Source organism: Haliaeetus leucocephalus, unplaced genomic scaffold (assembly GCF_000737465.1).
Source record: "Haliaeetus leucocephalus isolate CR32 unplaced genomic scaffold, Haliaeetus_leucocephalus-4.0 Scaffold598, whole genome shotgun sequence".
Classification (NCBI taxonomy): domain Eukaryota; kingdom Metazoa; phylum Chordata; class Aves; order Accipitriformes; family Accipitridae; genus Haliaeetus; species Haliaeetus leucocephalus.
The window spans coordinates 3,162,376-3,188,999 of NW_010973034.1; the positions used below are offsets into that span (position 1 = coordinate 3,162,376).

At 37.2% G+C, this 26,624-nt stretch overlaps 1 protein-coding gene across 3 annotated transcripts in view; it reads left to right on the forward strand.

Annotated features, from left to right (window-relative positions):
* The window catches only part of MEF2C (myocyte enhancer factor 2C), a 126,953-nt gene extending 102,628 nt beyond the window's left edge, over nucleotides 1-24,325 (forward strand). Inside the window, exons 7-11 of one of the 3 annotated variants that reach the window (XM_010578038.1) lie at nucleotides 8,918-9,090; nucleotides 10,364-10,387; nucleotides 11,347-11,476; nucleotides 12,332-12,467; nucleotides 19,590-24,325. In XM_010578038.1, the coding sequence (XP_010576340.1) occupies nucleotides 8,918-9,090; nucleotides 10,364-10,387; nucleotides 11,347-11,476; nucleotides 12,332-12,467; nucleotides 19,590-19,911 (785 nt within the window). In that variant the 3' untranslated portion in view covers nucleotides 19,912-24,325. The remainder of the gene's footprint in view (nucleotides 1-8,917; nucleotides 9,091-10,363; nucleotides 10,388-11,346; nucleotides 11,477-12,331; nucleotides 12,468-19,589) is intronic. The other 2 variants (XM_010578040.1, XM_010578041.1) reach the window with 2 other exon arrangements.
* Nucleotides 24,326-26,624: the final 2,299 nt, after the last annotated feature.

Below are 26,624 nucleotides of genomic sequence, written 5' to 3' on the forward strand. Positions count from 1 at the left end.
TAAATTCCATTCGTTCTCCACGTCTCTTGCAAGCTGATTTTTCCTTTGGTTACAGTTGGAAGTCTCCCAGAAATAAAGCCAGAGGATGCAGGGGTGGGTTAGTCACTGATCTTTTCTTTGCATCTGTTTAAATTTTAAAACAAATCTAAGTAGTATTATCTATGTGCAAAACACTTTCCTTTTGTGTGCATATCTGTTCTAATAACATTGATAAGTTAAAAATATAAGTATATATCATTTGTGTTTAATATACATAGTCCTGAAATTTTCCTGACATTGAATTTTAAATTATGGATTCTTCATTTTTCAATAATTATGCATTTAACAAAAATCAACAATTTAACTTTAGCTATATCTTTATTAAAAAAAAATCTTAACAGTTATTTCTAAAATTTCTTTGGGGAAACAAGAAAGTACATTTTCAAATAATGTGTTCAGTTTGTAATTGGAATTACTTCTTGTTATGAAATTTTTTTCATTAAAAAAGCATTTTTCCCCAAAATGATAATTGATTTCAAACACCCAAAAAAAGGAAATTATTTGTCATCAGCAAATAATTTGTTGAAAGCAGATGATTTGTCAGAGGGTCTCACTCAGGCAGTCAAGAGGCGAGGTATGTCCTCTGCTCTTCTCAGGCTCATCTTTCTATGATGCTATACATCTTCAGAAAACATTATATTTTTCAGTAATATAGTGTTCTCTCTGACATAATTCAGGGTTTTTTCCTTTCTTCTGACTCTAGAACAGCTCATATAAAAAAAAGAAAAAATGTTTTTTGCATAAACAGGACTAGAATGGAGCATCTTTTCAGCTAGCATACAAGATGAAGGTACATGCTCCTAATATGCATTATTTAATTGCTTTATGAGAATTAACTTATAATCATAAGAGACTAGCTAAGTCCTGAAAACATATTTTGGAGAGGGGGTTATCTCAGACAGCTGAGGACCAGATATGATTTGTGCATCCTGCGCATGTTAAGAGATCAGGTCTGTGCCAGTTAATTCGAGATTTTCAGAAAAGCTGTTCTGCAAGCTAAATTTCAGCTTGAAAACCACCCTAGAGTTTTGGTGTTGACCTCTCCGACTAGACTGAACCTTAGTGTGGAAGATCACTGCATTCCTAGCGTAGAGCGTGGACTAACCTTTGCAAATGTGAAGGGTGAGTGAGGAGGGAGCACTACACAAGGTCGGGGACATTACACTGTGCCTGCTCCTCATGGTAGCAGCTACAACACCTGTGGCAGGGGCAGGGTAGCGGTTTTGCCATGGTAAGACACTTTTAAATGATTCTCTGATCCCTGACATCTTGTCTGGACCTTAAAAACTTATAAGACACAGGAATATAGTTCTGATGCTCATTGTGCAGTGCCCACATATTTGATCTACAGACGTGTAATATTTATAAAGCACAAAACTGAAGACCACTGTGTAATTTTCTTAAATGATTCATCTCAATAATTACAACTTAGTTACTGTACTGATTAAGTGAAGCTTCAGGCCAAACAAGATAACTTGAAATATATGTGCGTAACTATTGATAAATCATCATATTAGAACAGAATAGTGTTGTGGAAGTGGAAATCAGTGAATCAATACCATCAGAAGTAAAGATATAGGAAAGACAGTGTTTCTGCATTAAAGCTATACATTCTGAGATTCCTGAAATGAGGTGCCATTAAAGAATTATGAAGGTAAATAGTAAGATGCTATAATCAGACAATGTAAGAATATAAGCATACTGACAATAGTAACTGTACTGCAAAATTTAAAAAAAAACACAAACAGGACCTGGACTTGGATCATCTATTGCTCTGTTTCTTTGCTGAGCAAAAAAGGAAAGAATAAGGATGATCATCTTTGAAGACGGAAAAGCAGTCCCCCTTCTCTCAGTGTCTAATTTGCAACAGACCCTCACTGCCTGTGTGATATACCCCTGTTCCAAAGGTTGCAAGAAGGGAGTCCAGAGATGTGCTGAAATATCTGCCTACAGCTTGGGAAACCTAATTGCAATAAGAAATGTTTTGAAGGGTTGCTCACAGTTCCTTATGTGCGTAGCCACGGGCTAATTCTGTAGGCAGTTAGGTGTCACCTTTACATTTATTTTATTAAGGTGTGAACACCTAGACTAAAATGGGAGAATAGTCAGTGCCAGAACTACTTTAGAAACATTTAAATACGGATCTTATTATAGCAATAAAACATAACCGCAGTGTTGGTGATCAGGTTAGTTTGCCACGTACTTAGTTATGCACTTGACTCAGCAGTAAAGTATTTGCATGAAGTTTAATGGTCTGTGATGCACAGGTCAGGTTTCTGTTCTCATGGTCTCTCATTCTACATCTAAGTAAACTCACCTATTTCTCCATTTGGCTGAAAAAGCATCTCAGATTTCTCACCTCCTAGATTCATGGCATGTCCTTAGATTTCCAGAAATGTGTTTTGCAATGTGTTCCCCATTGTCAGGTGGCCAAAGAGCCACTTCTTCACTTTCAGCCTCTGCCTGAGAGGCATCGTCTTTGTCCTGAAAGAAATCTGAGCCCAGTTGCCGCAGTATGGGATACACATGCCCTTTTCCAGCAATAGTTGTGTGCACCTGCAAATACTCCACATAGAGTAGACTGTAAGGACGTTCCAAATTTTGTATGGCACTAGCCCCAGGGTTAGAAATAATTTCGACTACTTCATCCATGTAAACAGTTCGTTAAGTTAGCTGGCAGTACTCGACATGAAGATTTGAAGAGGAAGAGTTGGTTTTTAATTCTTTCGTGATGAGGAACATGCCGCCAGGACACGGTGGGGGCTGGGAACAGCAGAGGTTCCTGGGGGTGTCAGGGCAAGGCTTCGCAGCCAGGACCCATCCCACTGCCCCAGCCAGGGAGCGGGGCTGGCGAGGGGGCAGCCGCCAGAGCAGACCCAGCCCCAGGCATCAGGCACCTCCGTGGGGATGGGGATGGGGATGGGATGTCGGCCCATGGGTGGGGGTCTGGATCAGGCCCCGAGAGGGGAACCCTAAGACTGGTTAGAGGAGTGTTAATGACACGAAACACAAGATTTAGCAGTAAGACCCATACTGGCTCAGTATGTAGGATCTGAGACTAAGTGCTTGAACCAGCCCAGGGACATAGCAAGACTGAAAAATGTGAGCCACAGAACAGAGAAGTCACTTTTTCATAATGTACTGCACATATAAGCAGATCATACACACAGTTTTCCTTGGGAAATTTGATGAGACCATCTACCTCCACTGCAGTGGAAGCAGTGGACACTTGCCTGGTTTCCAAAGTGAGATCTCGCTAGCACCCAGAATCGTGATTTGGGATGCACAGTATAACCTTTAGCTTTGTGTAGTCCTAGTGCAGGTGGCCCTCCATGTACACCTAAATTGCATACAGAATTAGCAGTATTTTAGTGATTCCCAACTACTGTCTTTTTTCCCAGCGCGGGACTACTGTAGTGCCATTAGAGCCCTTTACATAGCTTTAGACTTAAGAGCAAGAATTTCCCATTAACTGTTATACTACCTGCATGGCAAGAATAAGTGAGTCAGAGACAGACCTGGATATCAGCTTAGTCTTATATTGTTGTAGGAATCTCTACCTTTATATTTACATTATTTCTAAATGGTTGTTTTCTAAAACTGTAACAAAGAGTTATTGAGATAGTTTTCTCCTCATTCTCTTCCCATTCGTCCAAATATCTATGAGTTCACAGCACTTTCAGCCTGTTGCAGTTGAAATAGCAAGTGATATTTCACAAGATGCTTGAGAATTCCTTCACACGAAGTCAGTAGGTTTTACATACCACATCTGTCTGAATTGCCTTCAGTAATTCAGTAAAGAAGGTCCATTAGTGTAATGTTGTGGGAATGGGCAGCTACTTTAACGTAAAGATTTTCTTTTTTCTGGGTGAGCATATCTGCAGATTGGTTTTCTTCTACCGCTTGCAGTTAGTAGAGGTCACATACAGTGAAATGACTGGCATGCAACGTGCGAGTAAGAACCTTCAATTATCTCTTTTAAAAATTATGTGTAGGTGAACACCAGTACAGCTTCCTGGCATTAGTGCTTTATTGTTGGTATCTATTTTGTTTGGATGGTAAACCATAGCTTGTTCCAGCAGTGTGTATGCATTAAAAACAAAAAAACAAACAAACAAAAAAAGTAAGATGTAAGAGAGAAAAGGAACCCTTTCATTGCCTTTTAATTAATTTTAAGAACAATTACCATTCCTCCAGAAAGTTGGAAAATGAACTGAGTGAAGAGTGCAAAACTGGATGTAAATTTAGCAAAATTTCTATTACTGCATTGATTCTTTAATATATACATATATTTTGAAGTGGAGGTAAATTATAGCATAGTTGGCTCTCATGCTTATATAGATTCATTCTAAATGTAACATTCTTTTTGAGAGGCTTGGTGGTCAGTCATAATGTCAGTGATATGGGATGTGCATTTAACATAACCCAGCAAGGAGCAGGAATCCTCCATGAAACAGAATGTTCATATTCTTCTTGGAAGAATTATGAGAATTTCCACAACTAAGTGCATACACTTGTTAGAAACTTGGAAGGACCGTCAATATTTCTTGAAACTTTTTCAAGAATTTGAAAGGTCTTTTCCTATTCAAATTAATGGGAGGTAGGCATCCCAGGTTCCTAAAGATATTGTAAATTCTCAACCCATATGGTCACTGAAAAGCATTAGAGTATATGAAAAAGAGATCAAAGAAAGGACATGTAAATTATGTGTCTTGTTCTTTGTTCTTCTAGGACTACCACAGAGGTTTCTTCATTCAGTATATTTTTGTATCTTTGAAATCACGAATTAAAAAGCAACAAGTAGGGACATGACAGGTTCAAAACTTTAAGAAATCAAAATACAAAAATTTTCCAGTTTTTCAAGACTTAAAGACTTTGAGTCGTGACAATGCTGTTCAAGAATGTTGAGAGATACAGAAATAATTTATTCTTTCCTCATTTGTGTTGCCTTAACATGTGGAAAGTTTCCTGGCTTAATGCTCAGTACAGAGTTATTGCCCTAACTCTGAGAATATCAAGAATTGCAACCACTTTGCAACCACTATAACACCAATGACCAAAACTACATGTAAGGTACAGGAGTTACTAATGGGGGGTAAAAGAAGAGAAGTAAACTTTGCTCTTTGTCCTGTCTTGAATAAACTTGTGCCCTACTCGTGCCCTTAAATTCCTAAAATATGGAAGTGACCATTTAAGACAGTAGTACATGAATTTGTAACATAGTTCAAATCATAGTTTTCCATGAGTAAGTGATTATTTTTTTTTAATAATTCTTCTTGACTGACTAACTACTGGTGCACAAAAATAACTTTTCTGGATGTTTTTTAAAAGTGATATTGCAGGGACTAATCATGCAGTCTGTACTTGGACAGAATTCCTTCTAAAGTCAATGGCACTTGTGCCTAAATGCAGAATGTGGGAACATGCCCAAGAAGAGCATTCTATGCTCAGAAAGCATTTGTCTTTATATTCTGCCATTAGTCCAAATACAAAGTCTGGCACTGCATTTCATGACACGTGCTGCTCCACTAGTTCTGTCTAGAAACAGGCTTTTTTCTGTATAAAATATTTTTACCCTTTCAAGTCAGTATAACAAACAACACGAGGAAAAATAATTTTCTCTGAAAACTTCTTGAATTGAAAATGCTCTAAATTTACAAATTCTGACATATGCCCTTTAAAACTTGTGTATCTACTGTTTTTATTTTCATTATACATTACAAGTTATATCTGTAATGTTTAAAAATGTTCTATTCCAGAAAAAATATGGCTTTTAACCAAATAAAAATGTAAAGCCAACTTGCTCTAAAATCCATCTGTTTTTCATTTTCCTATAATCTATAATCAGGAAATCCATTCATACATGACATATAATTTTTGCGCTTTCAAGTGGATAGTGGAATGCAATGTTCTGCATACAGTCACATCTAAATTGATAATTGTCCAGGCAGAGTGTAATTTTAAAGTATAGGATGAAGGAAAGTTTAATTTGTATATTAGAAGTCTTATACATTTTTTTGCCTCTGAATGTAAATGAGGCCATTCTCTTCAGTGGATTTGTCTGAAGGTGGGACAGCTGCCTCAGAGCAGGCCACAGCTTTCTGAGTAAAGAGGATACGGCTTAAAGAGCTGCTTTAAATGCAGACTCTTCTTAACTGTAAACCACATGCATGCATTCATCACTGATTTTCAAATGATGGGTTTCTGTATCATTGGTTTAAGGTCCACAGCCTTACATTCCTGAATCCGCATTATACCAAAAGAATAACAATTTGGTGGCTGGAAAGAGGAATGGTTATTATATGGCTCCAAAATGCTAGCTGGCATAATATGCCATGAACAGCAGAAATCTACTGGTAAAGAGAAGATTGCAGTAGTTCTTAAAAATAATTTGATGTTCTAAAAATATAAATGTAAGAAATGTTATCACTGTTCAAAATATTTTACATCAGTAGGTAAATAATATAGAGGTCAGACAAAAGTTTCTGAAGAGTAAAGTTTTATACAGATGTATTGTTTCTCTTAACTTTTAATAGTAAATTATACTAAGTAAATCTGACGTAGAAAATGGGAGTTCTTTCTTGTAAAGGTTTCTGTTCTCAAAAAATCACGACTATTGAAAGAAACATACAGGTCACAGTGCATGCTGTTTCATTAAATATCTTAGGTTGTGTATCATAGAACTAAAAAAGACATACTGCTTCTTCAAACAGCTTCATTTTCACTCTCTGAGCAAATGCTTGTCATACAACAGATTTCACAAGGCAGTTTTACTTCCTGTTGGTAAAATAGCTCCTGTATGAAACCAACACCAGAGAAACTCTACTTTTGCTTCAGTTTCTTCTCTTGATCCCTTCTCCATGTCATTAGTTTTTCAGTATTCAGTTTGTAAAAGATCAACTTTTAAAAGGCACTGTAGTTTCTAGAAGGAAATATTGTTGTATATTCAAAATGCCCCTTCTGATTTCACCGCCTCTAGTAACACATAGCATTAATTAGAGCACAATATGTAGCAAATCCATGTTGAGAGCAGTTGTTCATTTAAAAAAAAAAGCCTACTGACACAAAATGGAAAATTCTTCACAGTGTTCTGCTATTTTAGCTTGATAAGTGTAAAATACACTTTTTTCATTAACTCATTTTATCTCACTGACTGTAAGATATTATTAAGGAAATAAACAACAAGATTAACTATGAAAAATATTTTAATACAAAATCTCTGAAGTGATCTGAGTGCTTCTAAGTTTTCATCTTAATTCCTTTTCACAAAGGCTTGGGAGATTACCATAAAAAGCATGAGAAAAAAACAAGCCAGGCCAGACCAGTGACTAAAGGTACCCCACAAACATGGAAGTCGAGCCTTTTGTGATACTTTTCCTGTGTTCTAAGCCTAGTGTTCACAGTTCAGAGTCTTCCAGAGCCTGAAGGGGTGTTTTTGTGTTTAATAGCCTTTGACAGATTTTTTTTTCCCGTGGATTTGCTGATCTGATAAATACAATTAGCTGATGTGCTTGCGGATTAAAAACTTGCGTTAAAGTTAGTCATGCTTGGACACACTTCATTATCCTAACCAGAAGATAGGTTCACCGTCAGGTACTGTCATTTTTATGCCCACCTCATAGACTTTGTCAAATTCAGTTCCATAATCCATTTCTGTCCTTTAGGGCTGTAAATCCCATTTCACGTGTGAAAAAAAGTGAGATACGGAGTTCTTCGCTGACTTTGGGACTACAGAGGAAATTTGAAGGTGCAGGGCTTCCAACTCAGAGGGCTCTGCCACACTCGCTAGCTCATCTTCCCACACTGTTTCTAGGTTCTGTGTCGCAGCTTGCAAGCTGTGAACAAAAGATTAGCATGGAACAGAAAGTCTCCCCTAGCATTTGTTTTCTCAGTACTTATCCGTGAAAGTTGTCTCTTTCTTTACTAGTTTTTATGCTATTCCCTCTCTACAACCGGGCAGTTTCTCTGTCTCTCTTGAGCCTGTGCAGAGAGAATTTCAATGCTACACCACAAAGTCATTTCTTTCCCCAGACGCTGTGTGGGTAAGAGGTGAAATTAGGCAGATGAAATAAGAAGGTCTCATTTTAGTGGAATGGTACGTCGGTAACCTTACGGATATACAGTTGTCAGTACTACATGGTGAGAGAAGGAAACCCTTTTCTGAAAAAGGCAAATGAAGCATTTGCCTGTCAGAATTGTTCTGGGGCCTGGAGAAAGCAGCAGAGAGATGAAGATGAAAGATACAGTGGTATTTTCCAAATAAGGTTATGCTCTTGCTCCCATTGACTTTAGTGTTGACAGAATCAGGTCCAAAAAGTGTGGTGAAAGAGAGCCAAAAACATTTAAGAATCTTCCTAGTCCTCCCCCTGCCTTTTCTGGAAATTATAGCCTTGCTATACTCATCCTTTGTTTAAAAACAAAACAAAATCATGACCTGGAAAGGGCTGAGTCAGGCAAGGCAGAATCCTCTCTAGTTGTCGAGAAAACACAGCATAGCTTTGACATTTTTTTAAGCCATAAGTTTGTCTGACTTTCCCGATTCACTTGTAAGGCAAATGTTAGATCTTGGCTTCTTTTAAGTGCACAGTATATTGTGCTGTATACCACAGTGCTGTAAACAGAGTCATATAATCGAGTTAATTTCAGCACATCACTGAGATGTTGGCTGCCGTGAGAAAAAGCATTTTAGACTACTTGTTCCAAATATGGCATGTGTTGTATTTTTCTATAAAGGTACATTACATGACACAGGTGTTTACCTTGCTTTGTTTTATTTGCCATTTTTAGTGTTCAGTCTTAGGAAATACATTAGAGTTTATAATCCTTCTCTCTCTTTTTTCTTTTCGTTTTTTTTCTTTTTTTTTTTTCACCTAAACAGGGAATGGATATGGCAACCCCCGCAACTCACCAGGTCTGCTGGTCTCACCTGGCAACTTGAACAAGAATATGCAAGCAAAATCTCCGCCTCCAATGAATTTGGGAATGAACAACCGTAAACCAGATCTCCGTGTGCTTATTCCACCTGGCAGCAAGAATACAATGCCATCAGTGGTAATGCATTTTCAAAGATTCTTTTATCTCCTTCAGATAATAGATGTTTAGGAATTTCAAGGCCTGCTCCAGCAACTAGTATCAGCTGAATAACTTTCCATGTTCTTGCTTGTTTGGTCTTTCTGTCCAACCTTAAGGCTTGACATCGAGCTGAGGATGTAGGCAGAGCCTGTTCAATTGCTTTTATGAAGTCATATTTACTTCCTCCCTTTTTTCTATTGAGTTGCAAAATAGGAACTGTGTCCTGCACAGTCTAAACTTCTGCACTCTCTTTCCTAGTAGCTGGAAGAGCCTTTCCTGGATTTGTTATGAAGGCTGAATTTAACCCTGAGTATTCCTAACCTACTATGTTTTCCTTAAATATTTAGCCACACAGACTCTCAGCAGATAGCAGATTAACTACAATTAAACTAATGTGAACTCTATCATTGTGAGCTTCAAAGGCCAAATTTTGTAATGATAAGAGGTAGTAAATAGATAGAGCAGGACAAAAAGGAGCATGAAGCTGCTGTATCTCCTGCCAGGATCAATGAAATTTAGGCAGGCTATTATGCTAGAAGGTTAAATCTTGAAGGTGTCGTGTGCGTATCTTGTAGTTCCCTTCCGAAAGTCAGTTAGTGGTTGCAAGTAAATCATTCATGAGTGATTTAACATTAAAAGTGAGCTTAATTTAAAAAGGATCTTGATGCTAAATTTAAGTGACACTATAAACACATTTTTCCATTATGTAACAGACACTATTAAAACAACTTCTAAATTAGTTACTTGAGCTTGACACATAATAAATTAACTTTGAACATCAAACTAAACCCCCCCATAAGTGTGATGCTGCCTTCTGAGAGGATAAGTAACGAATGGTTTCCTACAGGGCAATGCTCAAAGTTGACCAAGGCAGTGACAAGATGTCTGCATCAAATGATTTATTCCAAGGTCCTTAAAACTGATACTTTCCAAGGGATTCTGTGAATGGTCAGGTCTCCTGAAACTAGGTATAGCAACACAGTCTGCAGCCGCTGGGGCTGTGGAAGAACTAATGACTTCTTAGAGAAAGTTTTGTGCTGAAAACCAGATAGATTGTCCTTGGAGTTGAGACAAACACCCCGTTAGAAGGACAAAGAAGAGATCTATGGAGTGTTATTTTTCCAAACTATGCTCAGACAGTGTTTAATTTGCTGCCCTTATCAGATGAAGCTATTCCCTAGCCTAGAAATCTGAATCCTAGGAAAAATATTTATATTCACTAATTTTTAATGCTCCTTTCCTATGCACTCAGTCTGAGGATGTTGATCTGCTTCTGGTAAGTGGTAGTGATGTTCATCTTAATAACAAGGGAAAGAAAATCAGTTATTTTGTATGATTGATACTTCTGTAGGTGAGGTGTTGGTTGAAATAAAATGGAAAACTTTACCATAACTATTTCGTGAACTAAAAGGTCATCATAATTTTTGAAATACAGCAATATGGAAGGCCAGGTGCAGCTGTTGCACATATTCAAATTATGCATGCTAGAATAAAGCTTTCTTGTTGCTGGTGCTTCGAGAGCATGTGAACTTGTGCTGTTGCAGATGGTGCAGCCTTATGACATTTTTTTTGGTGGCTCTCTGGCCATTTTATCCAGCCACTCACAGGACTAGCGTTCTTTAGTGCAATTTTTACAGTGCCACATCTAGTGCCTCGGAGTTAAAGATAAGGGCGTAACTGCTGTGCTACCTAACACTTTTGGAGTTTGTTCATTGCAAAAAAACGAAGTAGTCAGAGCACCATCTGCTGGTAAGAGTTCAGGGTTCAGCAATCTCGGGGTGCCCCCCACTTTCAAAGCACAATAAAATCCAGTAGGGCTAGGTTTGGGGCTTTTTTCTTTTGCTTTTTGTTTTCCTTTTTTTTTTTTTTGCCTTTTTTTTTGTTTGGTTTTTTCCCCATTTGAGTGAAAAGGAAAACAATGGGTATAGAGTTTACATATTTCATTAGTTTTTCACACGATCTGTTCTTCTACCCACAATAAAAGCAATCTTAGTTGTTACTAGTTCAGTTACCTAGGAGATACTGATGTAATGGGTTACTATGGTGACAACTGGTCTCTTGAAGGCTTGTAAATGATAGGGTTGGCAGAGTTCATAAAAGCCACATGTTAAATGATTAATTTCTAGAAATTTGTATCACCCTGTATTTCTCATGCAGACAACATACCCAGAAAGCTAATACACTCAACTGACTTAAAACTAGTCAATAATATGTTTATTTTACTTACTTTAAAAGAATCAGAGGATAAATAACTCCCAGTCTGCTCAGTCATTGGCTACTCCAGTGGTTTCCGTAGCAACTCCTACTCTACCAGGGCAAGGGATGGGAGGATACCCATCAGCCATCTCAACAACATATGGTACTGGTAAGTATGGGTGCAAGATGTAAAGGGTGGGGGAGGGAGCAAGATGCTGACAAATGTCTATCAGCTTACTAAGGAATTAGCTAATGTTTGTTGGGAGAAATCGAAAAATTCATAGCTGATATGCTTTTGCCCTGCGTTTACTTATTCTGTATCTGTCACTAACTTGAGACAGACCTGTTTTGTTCTAATGGAACACTGCTTTGAGAGCTTTCCTCCATTGACTTCGTTAAAGAACATAACTTAAAAGACATTTCTTAATCCTCTTAATTCCACAGGTAATTTCATGTAGCTGAGTGCACCTTCCTGAAGTCATAAGGGTAGTGGGAGCAAACAGCTTCACTGGCTTCAAAACAGAGTTCAGTAACTTTGTGGGCTATCACATAGTTACCTGCGAAAGACTAGAATTGAAGCCTCAAGAGGTCCTTTCCAGTTCTGTATAGAGCATGCTGGCATACAGATCCAATGCTCTTAGAGAAGACATGCATTGTTCAGGCACAGGCTGCCGGTTAGGTTCTGCAAGGAAGACTGTAACCAAAATGTTATGGTTTTCAAGTCTTTGACTCTGAGAATGCATTTGTAATTATGGTGGGTATACAGGCTGAGAATGCTTTGAATCTTCTGGATCCAGAAAAGCCCTGCTAAATTATAGAATAATTATTAGTGCATTATTTGCTCCCAAGTTAATGAGTTGAGGGAAGAGGAAGGTATACTTTTTCTGCTGCAACTTAATGTAATTGGTGTAATTAAAATTAAAAGGCTTATAAAGTGACACGTGAAAATTATGATGCTAGTTATTGTTTAATTGCTTCCTCTTAAATTCTCTTTAATTATTGTCTTTTCTGTTCTCAAATCTAGAATATTCTCTGAGTAGTGCAGATATATCATCTCTTTCTGGATTTAATACAGCCAGTGCTCTTCATCTTGGTTCTGTGACTGGCTGGCAACAGCAACACCTACATAACATGCCACCATCTGCCCTCAGTCAGTTGGGGTAAGTAGTGTTTTCTTTATTTTATTGTTCTACAGTGACTTCAGTCTACCCAGTAATCCCAAATCTGAAATACATCAAGACAACATACCAGTACATATTCACTATGTGTAAGAGTTCCATTTCCCAAAACTGGAACTATGTATTTCATGAGAAGTTTTTTGGGTAGCTACAATGAAATATTCTGTGTCCATGACGTTTTCTCAGTAGTGTAGTAAAGACTACTGTTCCTGTTTTATGCTGTATTTCTTTAAATAGCATTTTATTTCACTCCTAAAGACCAAACTAAACACTTGCATTGTGTTGTTGCTGTATTTTGCCATTTATGCTTTTTATTTCCAGTTACTATAGCACAAACATTTACAGTAAACTTGAAAAATTTCTAAATATTTTTAATCAAGTAAGCGTGACATAATGATTTGACCTGAGATTAAGCCTTAACCTTATATGATAATCACATACTCCTTTCTGCTCAGCTCTGACATTGAAGTTTAATTTCTTTGGCAATGTTTTCTACAAGCAAATAACATAATTAGGCCTAAGAACTGTAAGCCCACAAAACTCACTGTGATTTGCCGGTGTTGAGGAGGATAGGTATCCGTGCCCTCTAGTGGCTAATTTCAAGACATTTATTCAAGGGTGATGAAGCACACTGCCAAATCATTTCAGGATTTTTAAAAGTGTGAAAATTCACACAGGGAAATCACCTAATGCATTCTTGAAAAAAGCAGCCTATTGGCTTATTGAAGTGAACTTTAAGAGTATGAGTTTCAAAAAAACTGGTATCTGCAATTTCTGTTGATAAGACCATAGGCATTCACCAGCACATCACACATACACTAAGGTATGGCTAGACACGTTTGAATTGTAAAAGTTTTCATTAAAAAAATAGAAGCTGAAAACAGCTGGAGTGTATTTATGAGGAGAAATTTAATTCACATGCATTTGAAAAGTAAACTCCTTTTTTTCTTTTTTTTGGGGGGGGTGGGGTGGGTGGAGAAAGAGGTAGTGCACATATGCGCTAGTTTTTTTGCAAGATAGTTGCCATAATGTGAAACTAGTTAATACTATAAATGTGGCTTAAATTTCAAAATTCTCCTTCTAATTTATCTGACCACTTTTTGTAACTTACTGTAATTTCTTTACCATATATAGATGGTTTGGGTTTTTTTAACGACCACTATACAAGTGTTTCAGAGGAAATGAAAATTTTTTAAACCTCATTTCTATATAAATAAGCATATATAGATACAAACTACATAAAAAACGTACAACTGAAATAGTTGCTGTGCTAGAAAAAATAGTCCTAATACCTTTCTCTTACACTTCTTCTATATTCTTTTTGAGTTTGCACTGTTTCTGGGGCAACATTCAGGCTAACTGTATAACTAAAGACATAAAGTCTCAAATAAATTTGAAAACTCACATGTTAGATATCAATGTATAACTTTACAATAAGCTGATTGTTTTCAGTGGTGTACCAAAGAATGTAATAAGGCTATTTGGTTAACCAAACAAGTATAAATTAAATCCTAAACTAACTACATGCCTTTTCATATATGTCACACATGGTCATCTGTTTCTAATTCATATCACAGAATGTCGAAGTGTAATGGCTGTGGCTGGTGGAATACATTCTGAGCTGCTACTTTTATTATTATTCTTTCAGTGATTTTTAAATGAATTCAGCTATGAAAGGTGCTTCACTGACAGTTCTGGAGAAATCTTCTATCTCTGCAGACAATCATAAGCATGTCTTTATTTTATTTTAGTCACCGAGCTCTACATGCAAAAGCACCTGTGCTAACTTTTGGATTATCTGAAAAACTTGAAATTATACAGAACATATTCAGTCCATGTCAGCCTGAGCTAGAATTTGAAGGAAGATTAAAACAATCACACAAAATTATAGCCATCCCTGGGTATTTGAGAAAATACATCTAGAAAGGGTTTGACAACCCAAATCCCTGTGCTGAGTGAGGTCATAACACTGGAAAGATTTGGCAACTGTGAGATGTTTGTTGGTGACAGGAGGCTGTAAAGACCTGTGAGAAAGCAGTTACTGGAAGAGACATCCTAGTTCTCCAGCAGGTTTTGTTTCTCACCGAAGCCTAAAGAGGAAAACCAGCCCTGCTTCATCAATTCATGGCAGAAGAATATGGTTAGTAATAGAATAGGGTATGGCTAGACATATTAGCCTGCTCCAGATAAGTCCTCAACAATTTCAGCAGCACTGTCAGAACCATCTCTAAGATAATTGGAGAAGACCTCTACAGCCTAACTCTTAACTTTTCATCTTGACTCTGCAATTAGCAACCTTACTAGTGCCAGTGGGCTTGAGGGCAAATACCAGAGGACATGGGAGCAGTTTGCTTTCCCTGTCTGCCCAGCTTTTGGCCTTTTGCTGAGCCTCGTTAATAGGATAACGATGTAGAATCTGTCTTGATATGATTGAGACATTAAAACAAGTCAGACTTTTCAACTTTTTAGGTTAAAACCAAAATAGTACTTTCATGGTGTCTTCTTTAGGTCTACATCTGGAAAAAAATACGCACAAATTCTGTTGAAAATCAATCCCTCCCAAAAGTTTGGAATTTTGTCTGAATGTTGCTGCAGTGTCTCTTACAGAGAGGGTTACTGCTTATTTAACATGGACCAAAGAGTCTACCAGAAGTTAATTGCTGCCAACCAGAAGGGAAGTCCATTCCAAACTTCAAAACAAATGATCTAAATTTTTTAAGCACAAGTCCATTATATGGAAAATGTTCTCTTTCATCTGTATTTCCCAGTCTAAGAGAGAATCTTTTCTTCCTTAAGTATCATCCACAGGTGAAATTTTGGCTTTCGGAATATATAAATGGAAACATAGAAACAATATTTCATCTGAAGAATCTTCAGTATAGATAATTGTTAATGTAAAAGAAGTTTCTCCAAACTTCCACCCACCTGAACAGAAAATTGTCCAAATTCTTGCATACTGTTGACTTGTTCTGTGATTCTTGCATAGCAAGCTTATTACTTAGCAACAATTAATTTTTATTAGGTAATAGTGATAGCTAGATATGGGCAGATATTCTCCATTGAACCGTTTTTACTGAAAAATTTAGATGAAGTGGCATCATGTTCTGTGAATTTGTATCAGTTCTGCCAGCTTTCTTGTTTTGAACAAAAGCCTTGTATATTTAGGATTGAGCCTTTTTTTTCTTATGCCACCATTGTAAATAAGATGTTCCAGTGATTCAGGTTCATATTATTCTTCATTTAGAAATTTCTTTTTAAAGTATAGACCTTAACATGTGAGAGTTAATCAAAATATATTGACACAGAAATTCTTATTCTGCTTTTACATTGATCAAAACCCATGAAAAATCAACTTTGCTTTTAACTAAAAGAAAAACAGAGGGAAGGGAGGAAGGTTGCATTGCTAGCGAGTGACAAATATCATCTATTCTCCTAGTTACAGACTAGCACATAACTAAAGTTACCTAACTAAATTTTGCAGTGAATTTTCAATGGTTCCTTATATATATTTATGGGGAAAAAATATATGAAGTGAGGAAGTAAACTAATTTAGAGAAGCAAGTGTGGGCATAAAAGAAAAGGTATGTGAGGCTCTTTCTTCCTTCAATAGACCACTTTCTTCCTCTGTAAAAACCTGTCTGGTGCATGTTCATGTCCTCACTCATCACCTACTCAGACCTGCACTTCTATCTGTGCATGCTGAGCTTCCATAGCAGCTGGAGATTTGAATAGATGGAGACACACACAGAACTGATCTCACTGGCATCAGCAAGGACTAAACCTACTTGTGAGCTCGTTGCATCCTGACTCACTTCCCACCTCTTACACAGCAGAGCTGTGTAGTTGTTCACTGTTGAACCCAGATAGGAACTAGCATTTCTCCCATGTGGCTGTTGTATTCTAAATAAACATCACATTTTCACTATATTGGTCTCAATAGGAACTGCTGTGTAAAATTAGAACATTAATTTTCTTCATTGTCCCCATACAATGAAATGTTTTCATACAATATATGGAAAAAGGTGATTGCGTCAACATGAGTGGACTGCATGGCACTTATTGAGTGCTTGTAATTATACACAATCCTTTGAAGTAATGCGCTTTATATTCTCTGTGGATTTTCCATATTCAAACCCTGTTTGTTTTCCAGTGAACTTAGTGTAGGTTGCAAATTATGAGAATTGGGCATGCCTGGACCAATATCACATAATTATATGAAGCAACAGTATAAACTGTACATTGATAGTTAACAATGCAAACAGCTGTTTCTACACTCACACACACACATATACAAAAAGAAATCATTTTGCAGCAGACAGAATTCTCATTTCTTATAATACAGCTTCTATTCTAAATAGAGGTCAGTCCTCTGTTTAGAATACGGGTCTAAAGACTGCCCCTAAATAAGTACTCTTTCACCATTCACATCTGTGTGTAACAGTAAGTTTCCATTTTAATTGACCATTTTAGCTTACATAAGATTCTCGTAAAATGTTTCAGAAAATTTTAATGAAATAATGTAAATTATAGCCATCAAAAACAGATATTAAAATTCAGGAATAGTTTTAGCAGGAAAAGACTATATTTTAAAAGTAAAAAAATTTGAATGATGACTCAAAAAAATTGCTTTAATTTATTTATATTGTTTTAAACCTCAAAAATTAATTCCTGACCTGCCAAAATTACTTCTTAACATTTTTCAATTTACAAAAAAGTGTTCAAAATGCAGATCAACCTGTAGCATATTTGAAACTGCCATAAATTTGTATGCCAGGTATTTACATAACCCTGCTGATGAATCACAAGGAATCTAAAGAAAAGTCTGTAGACATATATTCTCTTACTCGCTTCTGAAACACTATGAAAAAAGCAACACTGAGTATAGCAGTACTAGTTCTATTTCATTGAAAATGCAGCTTATCCCTCTAGATTTGTTCCTTTCGGGGCTGTCACACAATAGAATGCAAGTATATCCCGTGTGAACAAATTTTGCTGAATATGGTTGTTTTTAACTAGCACGGGTTTTTTAGCTGTCCCTCTCTTTGCAAAGAGACATGTCATCAGCTCATAGCAAACACTTCTAAATCAAATCCCCAGGCTCCACCATCCTTTATTATGGGACTTTCAGGTTTAGTTATAAGCTTGGCATCTAAAATCATATGTAATCTTATCATACACGCTAAACTGGCAGCCTGTTTTCCCAGGTGAAGTCCTAGCATCTCCTGAGCAACTGAAAAATAAAGTCACTGGAAATGAAAAGCAAAAAAAAAAAAACAAACAAAAAAACCAAACCCAAACCCAAACCCCAGGAATGTATTTTTGATTCTTGTTGGATTCTTTTCAACAAGTTTTCAGGAAAAGAGCGGAATATTTCACTACATTGGAATGATGAAGTCTGGTATTTACAGTTTCTTATATATGTGTTAATGTAATAGATACAAAAGCAAAGAAAACATCCTCTTTGCCAAAAAAAAAAAAAAAAAAAAGCCTAGATTTGCCGCTTTGAGGGCTATTACTCACAAACTCTGTGACTTATGACAGGGATCACTGCAAATTTGGCACATTCATCTGTATAGGAATGAAGGGTAGATAAAAGCAATTGGAGGTAGAACATCCTGTTTTCTCTGTTTTCTAACAAGATCTATCCATTATTAAAGCCTGCAATAATTTCTGATAAAAACAGCTCATATCATTCAATAGTGAAGCCATTTAGTCCCATTTTAAATCTGTCAGAAGAAAAGAGAGCAACATGTTGTCTTTCGTCAAAGTTGTAGTAAATGTTGCTTAAGTAAAGCTCAACTCCCAGTTGATAAGATATCAGGAAAAGTGGCATATTTCAATAAGCGAAAAGACCACATCTAAACTTAATTGTTTCTTCTACATGCTTAAAAATTACTTCCAAATGTCAACATTTCTTCTGCTTGCAGTAAAAATGCCTGCACATCCCTTTGGTTTTAAAACCTTAAGAGGCCAAGCAGTCTGTTGCCCCTTCAGTCCTTTCTACTGCCTTCAGTCTCCCCCTGTATAAATAAACAGTCATGAGTCGAAACCTTGAAACTGTCTCTGGGGTTAGGCATTAACTTCAGCCTAGCAAATGGTCCCTGAAGTGGAACGTAATGGGAATCGCATGTTGAGAAATCTATTTTCATAACGAAGAGAAAAGTCAGGTTTTACCAGGAGGTGGTGCTTTTGTACAAAACATCCTGCAGATGCAAGTGATCTCATTTCTCCCATAAAGCGCATTCTCAGTATTCACTCTCCTCCCTGCCTGTTTCAGCTTTCCACTGCCACTACCCACCCACAAAAATGCACAGAAATAAAATTATTTTAAAATAGTTATATAGCTTGCCTTTGAAAAAAATTTAGCATAGCAGTTTCTCTTGATGCTAGGAGCATCCTATGAGCTGGGCTCTCCTACAGGCAAACAGTACAGTCCTCTCACATCTTCTACTATTCTTCAGCTTCTCTTTGGTAGTTTATTCAAAAGCATTCTGGACTGAGTTATAAATTCATAGATTTAAACTGGAAAATCATACCTAAATCCTTGCCTGCCTGTGGTATTTTATTAATGTCAGCCCTAGGACCTGTAATTTCAGCCCTATTCTGAAAGGTATAAAACGTAGCTGGCTCAAATTTTTGCATCTGAAGTCGCATGTCAGAACGAACAGCCATAAAAATAGTTGGGTGCATTCATACTAATTGGATTAATCCCAGCAGAGAGTCCGTGCCTCCCCTGTCTCAGCCAGTGCATACACACACACAGGCATTAGGTATAAAGAAACCTGCAGGTGGTTCCAACAGTGCAAAGGCTCGCCTTCCCAAATTTGCAGTGACACTTGGGTCAAAAAAAGGAGAGAGAGAGAGAGAGATTGAAAGCGAGACCTCCTTCCAAACCGAGGGCATGTCCCGCTCAAGCCGGCCACGTTTGTTGTGATGCTTTCATCTCTTCGAATTCGTGAATTCTCCCCGGCAAACAGTCCTCGTGCTCTCTGCATGCGCTGGTCCTGCGCGAGCCTTTACACTGGTGTTTCGTGTGAGTGTTTGTGCGTATCTGGGGGCTCCGTGCCTCCCCCGTCGGTAACTGGGTTTCCTTTCCTCCTACAGAGCTTGCACTAGCACTCATTTATCTCAGAGTACAAATCTCTCCCTGCCTTCTACTCAAAGCCTCAACATCAAGTCAGAACCTGTTTCTCCTCCTAGAGACCGTACCACCACACCCTCGAGATACCCACAGCACACGCGCCATGAGGCGGGCAGATCTCCCGTTGACAGTTTGAGCAGCTGTAGCAGTTCCTACGATGGAAGTGACCGAGAAGACCACCGGAACGAATTCCACTCCCCCATTGGACTCACCAGACCTTCGCCGGACGAAAGGGAAAGCCCCTCTGTCAAGCGTATGCGGCTCTCTGAAGGATGGGCGACATGATAACATTATTACCTATTAGTTTTTTTTTTCTTGCAGTGTGTGTGTGCTATACCTTAATGGGGGAGGGGGGGTCGATATGCATTATATGTGCCGTGTGTGGAAAAAAAAAAAAGTCAGGTACTCTGTTTTGTAAAAGTACTTTTAAATTGCCTCAGTGATACAGTATAAGGATAAACAGAAATGCTGAGATAAGCTTAGCACTTGAGTTGTACAACAGAACACGTGTACAAAATAGATTTTAAGGCTAACTTCTTTTCACTGTTGTGCTCCCTTGCAAAATGTATGTTACAATAGATAGTGTCATGTTGCAGGTTCAACGTTATTTACGTGTAAATAGACAAAAGGAAAACATTTGCCAGAAATGGCAGATCTTTACTGAGAGAGAAAGCAGCTGTTATGCAACATATAGAAAATGTACAGATGTTTTGACAGACCCAGCGGTTGGGTGGCCATGAATTGATGCTGGAAAGAGACTGGGTCACCTAACATACCGAAAATGCTCACAAACATGCAGGCATATCTTTAGAGTATGGCACTCAGTTAAAAAGGATCAAAACATTTGAAGAGGACCATACTTGTAAAAATGTTGAGTTCGAGGGCTAACATATTTAATTTAAAAATTCTGGGTCTGCATCACTTATTAAATGAAAAAAAAATATAAAAATATGTACATTACATTTTGCTTATTTTCATATTAAAAAGTAAGACAGAGTTTGCAAAGCATTTGTGGCTTTTGTAGTTTCCTTAAGCCAAAATGTGTTCTTTTTTCCTTGATAGCTTCGCTAATCTTTTAAACAGTCCTGAAGAAACAAACAAAAAGGACTTTTTGTATAGAAAGCACTACCCTAAGCCATGAAGAACTCCATGCTTTGCTAACCAAGATAACTGTTTTCTCTTTGCAGAAGTTTTGTTTTTGAAATGTGTATTTCTAATTATATAAAATATTAAGAATCTTTTAAAAAAATCTGTGAAATTAACATGCTTGTGTATAGCTTTCTAATATATATAATAATTATGGTAATAGCAAAAGTTTTTGTTATCTTAATAGTGGGGAATTATATTTGTGCAGTTGCACATTTAACTATTTTGTTTCGGTTTTCTTTTACTGGGTATACATTTTACAGATCGAAGTCAGCTGTTGAAAGACTGATCTGTAAAAAGTTAGAATTTACCCATGGTGTAACAACTTAATCATTTTAATACAGCATTTTACAATCAGTTGGGTGAACTGCGATCCATTGTATATACTGATTAGTTCTTTCATGCTGTTTTGTGCATTGTAACAAGTTAAGGGCCCTTCTATTACTCAACGTCCTGCGTATCTTGTAGTTTTCCATGGGTTAAATGACAAAGTGGCGTAACTTGGCCCTTTCTCATTACTGAAGCTGGTATTCTGCCTGTCAGAATTGGATGTACAGCTCTAACGGCTGTCAGTTACGTGAGTGCAGGTGAATATTTGCAGAAGCAGTAGGGAGAGTTAAAGGGAGGGATCGGCACAAACATGCCTACGACGAAGATTACTCCCCTCTCTCACAGATTTGAAACTCTTAGTGAGATCATCAGTTGAAGAGCCGTTCAAAGCTGATTGATCTTACACAGCCAACATTGGCCATCAGGTCCCTGGATCTCATGGACCTCCGCGGTCACGTCATCTCACGGTGGGCAAGTTGTTGAGCAACGCTCCCTGTGTGTTTGCACCCAAGCGAGATTTTGCTTCAGCATATGGCATCCACATTTTCTCCTGCCTCATATTGTTCCTTTGACTAAAATAGCTTGACCAGAGGGAATGTATTGTTTCTTTAAGTCCCTCTTGTTTATTAGAAGAAAATGGTGTATTCAAATGTTTCAGTTTAATCTTTCTGTTGGAGGGAAAAAGTGTTTAAGCAAAATGTTAGTGCCATAGTAAAACTGTAATATTTCTCCTTTTTCCAAGAGTCCTTCCAACTCTCACTGACATATATTGACACTATGATGAAGGTTATAGCTGCGACAGCTAAATATCAACACAGAATATTCTGTTAAGGGAAATCCACACTCTGTTTCCCACCTATACATGCAGTTGCTGTGCACTGCTCAATGATGAAGTGTACCTCTCTGTAGTAGAGAATGATGAACAGTGTGCATTAAGACATACGCTTTTCACTTATCATGACTTTATAGAAGCCTGCCTTACAGGCACTCTCAGCTGTGCAGGGGCTAGTGCATAATCTGGAAACTCTTTAAGCAGAATACTGTGCTACTAATGCATCCATCTTATCTTGTGTAGCAATCTGCAGGGTAAAGAAAAAGATACGCATGTTTAAAAAGAAAAAAAAAATTAAAAAACCACAAAAAAATCACAAAAAACAAAAACAAAACCAAAAAAAAGGTAAAATGGGGCCCATAATTAATTTTAAAACACAAAAAAACTGTTTTTGAAACCACTTTCTTCACCTTCAGATGAACCTATACTCATATTCTCTTCTGAGAATTTTAAACTTTGGTGTGTCAAAAATATGCAAATATATCACAAATGTACCTTGTCATTTCAAGAAAAAATACAACTTTATCAGTATTGTAGTAGAAACTTGTCAGTGGGGAAGGGGATTTGGTCTATTGATATATGAAGAATAGCCATATTAATAGTTTACCTTGCGATTTGCCTCAGCAACGCATGAAAAAGGAAAGATATCGTATTTAACGAAGATGCAGTGTAATATATTACTGCAAGTAACTAAGCAGAAAGTAGCGTGAAAAGTATTGCCTGGGCAATTTATATTAACTCTGACAGTGATTTTTGTATAAACACAAGTAGAACAGAATCACGTGAAAATAAATGCCAGTCATCCCTCTTGTTCCTGCTGCAGAGGGCAACTAACTTATACTGGCAAAATTGTGGGGGATAATGCATATTTGCAAACTGATCTAATGATAAGAAGCACAACTTTGATTGTGAAGTCACTTTCTGTAAACTATAACTGTCTACCTTTCTTGTTCCTTTATCTGTACCTTACCATTTATTGTATTTGCAAAGCTAATTTGGGTTTATTGTGTGATTCCTTTGTATTTAAGGAGTTTGGGGCAGAGCCCTGAAAGAGTATTAACATTTACTTTACCTTAACCCATGCTATATAATGTTTTAGGCAACATTCTTAATTGTAAGTTCAAACACCTGAAGTGGCATTCTAGACATCTGCAAGTATTGTTATAGCTAAGCTAACCTCTATTAAAAGGTGTTGTCAGTTAGTGTTTAATTGCTGGTGACAATTATATGATATACCCTATCTGCACAACCTGTATATTGTATGCATTGAGCCATTCGCAGTAAAGCTTTTGTCATTTCAGTGTTTTTCAAAAGTTGTGTTTTATAACAAAATGGCTTATATTTTTCCCATAAGAGGAATTTAGCAGTTTTTAATGAATAATATAAAAATATCTGTTGTCCTCAGATCTTTTTCAGGTAAAGCTAGCGTAAGAATAAAAGAACTCATAGACTGTTTTCAAGGATGTCAACCCTTTTGTATTGTATGTGTTATCCTATATATCCTCTTTTATCTATAGTCCTAACAGAGCTGTTTTGTTTTCCTTCTTCCTTCGCCTTGAAGGTAAATGCTTTGTAATTTTTTAAAAGCCACTTGAAACCTCAATAAAGGCTGTTGCCTAAACATGGCATACTTCATCTGTTCCTGTTTGTGCCATCTGCTGTGATGTCGTCAGTTATATGGCATTAATTTCCTGCCACTACAGGTCTCTTGAAGGACTGATGGAACATTGGTGTCTGTTAGAATGCTTCAGACTGTAGATGTAATAAAAGGCTTTTGTTAATATATTTTAACCAAAGATGTGGAGCAATCCAAGCTTTGAGCCACAGACCTTCTGCATCAAAAGTATCCGTTTGATTATTTTCATAATCAGGTGTTGCATTTCTACCTTCCCTTCTCATACCTCAGACTGATCCGTACCTCAGTTTGATTCAAAAAAGGTCAGTTAAGTAACTCATTAAAAAAAAAAAATAAAAAATGCAGTACCAGAGTCTTTTGTGGAGTAATTAATATCAGACCTGGGTTACCGCAGGCATTACACTTGGATTGCTTCAGATGGTTTGTTGTATCCTTTTTTTCTTTTTTTCTTCTCTTTCATGGGGATTTGCTTCCATAAAACAATGGTGATAACAAAATAGCTTGTAAATGGGAGCATACAAGCATTTGCAACAAATATTAAAGTAGAGGCTCACAGCGGCATAAGCTGGACTTTGTCGCCACTAGATGACAAGATGTTATAACTAAGTTAAACCACATCTGTGTATCTCAAGGGACTTAATTCAGCTGTCTGTAGTGAACAAAAATGGGAAAATTTCAAAAGATTCTCCTGCTGGAAATAAGGTATAATTTGTATTTTGCAGACAAATCAGTAAAGTTACTGGCTTTCTTAGTGATACGGTGTCTGTGGTGCATTTTTTTATTAATTTAAATAATGTTCCATTTTCACTGTTTTGCACTGTAACACATGAAAGAATCAGCACTTTAAGAACCAGCCGTTGCCTTGAGGTCCCTCTGTCTGTCACTTGTGCTTGCTTAGAAAGTTAAGCACCTTTTTTATGGCGCACTGAGCATCTCGGTGCCTCACAAAAGTTAATGCCCCACTACACACCATCCCACCAAGTTAGAGAAACTCCATTACTGCTCTGGAAGTTAGTGTCACTTTGAATGAGGCCATCTGAATCTGGCCTTGATGTCTGAGCTAGCAGAGGTGCTAGGTGAGATAATGCCTGGATTCTAGGTACTTAGTCACTGACAGGGAATCCAGACTCCTGTATATACATGTCCTGTAAATTCTACCCATAGGGAGAACCATGCAAAAACCCTACCAAAAAAAAGCATGTTCTCTCTCAAAATCGTATATCATTGGGTCTATGCTTTATATGTATTCTCTAACATGATAACTTCGTAGGGATTGCATCAGAATTAATTTATACCCTCTTGTGTACTTTTTTTGTTGTTATTTAAATTTTCTCCCTGCTAATATCTATGGTTTTGGAGTCTAAGAATACAAGGATCACTTTATTTCAAAGAGATGTTTTTTCATGCCAGAGGCAGACAAGCTATTAATAACTTAAGGTGCTTGGTGAATGTGTCAATTTCAAAAATAACGTTTCAAGGCCTAGTTTATAAATATGTTTATGAAAGAAAACAGCTGGCTGTTATTTACCTATTGCTTTTAATGACTTTTTTTTAAAGAGAAATGTTTCTAGTATTGCAGTGTTGGACACAGCATGATAATTAGGTGCTAAAATTAAGATTAAATGTCATTGGTTTTACTACACAACACATTTTTTCTCAAGTAAATCACTTCTTGTCATCATTGGCAAGGATAAGCAAAATATTTCTTGAAATGCAGTCAAAGTGTAATACTCTCTGAAATCTTAGAACATTCATATCTGGGAGTCCTTGGTCCTTCTATCAGTCATCTCTGTGATTAATACTCATAATGCTATGCCTGCATTGGAAAAGGAATTACTTAGCAAATAGAGTCTGTTATATAGTCTGTGTTGTTATTTATTACTCCAGAAAAATAACCATATGCATACTGAATATTTTGCTTTAGATTCTATGAACTGTATTATAAGCAATTTTAAAAATTGTGTGTTGCAATAGAAGTGGGGAGGTCACCAGGTCTTTAAATAAGGTTTGTCACTTCAGGCTCATATATGTCGTTCTGAAGAGCAATTGTAAAGTGAGTGGTCTGAGATAACTAAGCCCCATACCTTCTCCATCCAAGAGTGTTTGCTTTCCCTCCAAAGTTTTTTCTTCTTTTCATTAGCAAAAATCTACATAGCATCTTTTTAGAACTGGAAAACTGTGCTGAGACAGTTGCTGCATATGTCTCACAAAAGCGAGCACAGACTGTTGGTTCTGTTTATACCCTTGCTTATTGTCAGTGTCACCCATTCGTACCTCACCCTTCCTCAAACGCAATGCCTACATTTCCACAGGTAAAATACTGGGGGTGAGAGGGTCCAAGGTGCAGCAAGGAGGAATGATTTTGAAACAAGCAGATCATTTAATCTACAAACAGCAAAAAGACATTGATCGTGGCTCTATTGACAAACACAGCCTATTCCTCGTTAATTCCTCAGTGAAGATTTACCAATGCAGACCAACACAGCAAGGCTTTACCTGCTTCATGAATGTTCCCACCTACACTTATAAATGGAACTGCAGTCTTCTGGCGTCTGTGATTGTGGGAAACTCAGACTACTCAGCCACAACAAACTCAGGCTAAGTTTATTTTGTATTCAGGTACTGCGCTCGACACTTTACACTGAGTATTCAGAGGATCTGCAGTAGGTAAATTGTTATTGAATTCTCCACAGTTCACGTAAACACATCCAAGATAACTTTAACTGCTGTCAGCAGGCGTTATGGCTAACAGTATTTCTACCGGTGAAGGTATTTCTTCCTCCTCTTCCAGCAGACTTTGAAGCATGCTTTAGTTCCATTCTGCGTCACCTTGCTTGCTAGAGATAGTTCACAGCTAACATGAGGATGCTTGTGTGAATAATGAATTTGAAATTAGTACATTGCTTCTGAAAGCTGCAAAGTGTGCTGTTCTAATTGTCCTTTCTAACTTCTTCTGTCTTTGTGCTTCTGTCTGTGATTCATTCATAGCCTGCCCAAAGTTTTCAGTTTCAAGTATTGTTTGTATTTGTCAGGACAATATCCATAAGTTGTTTT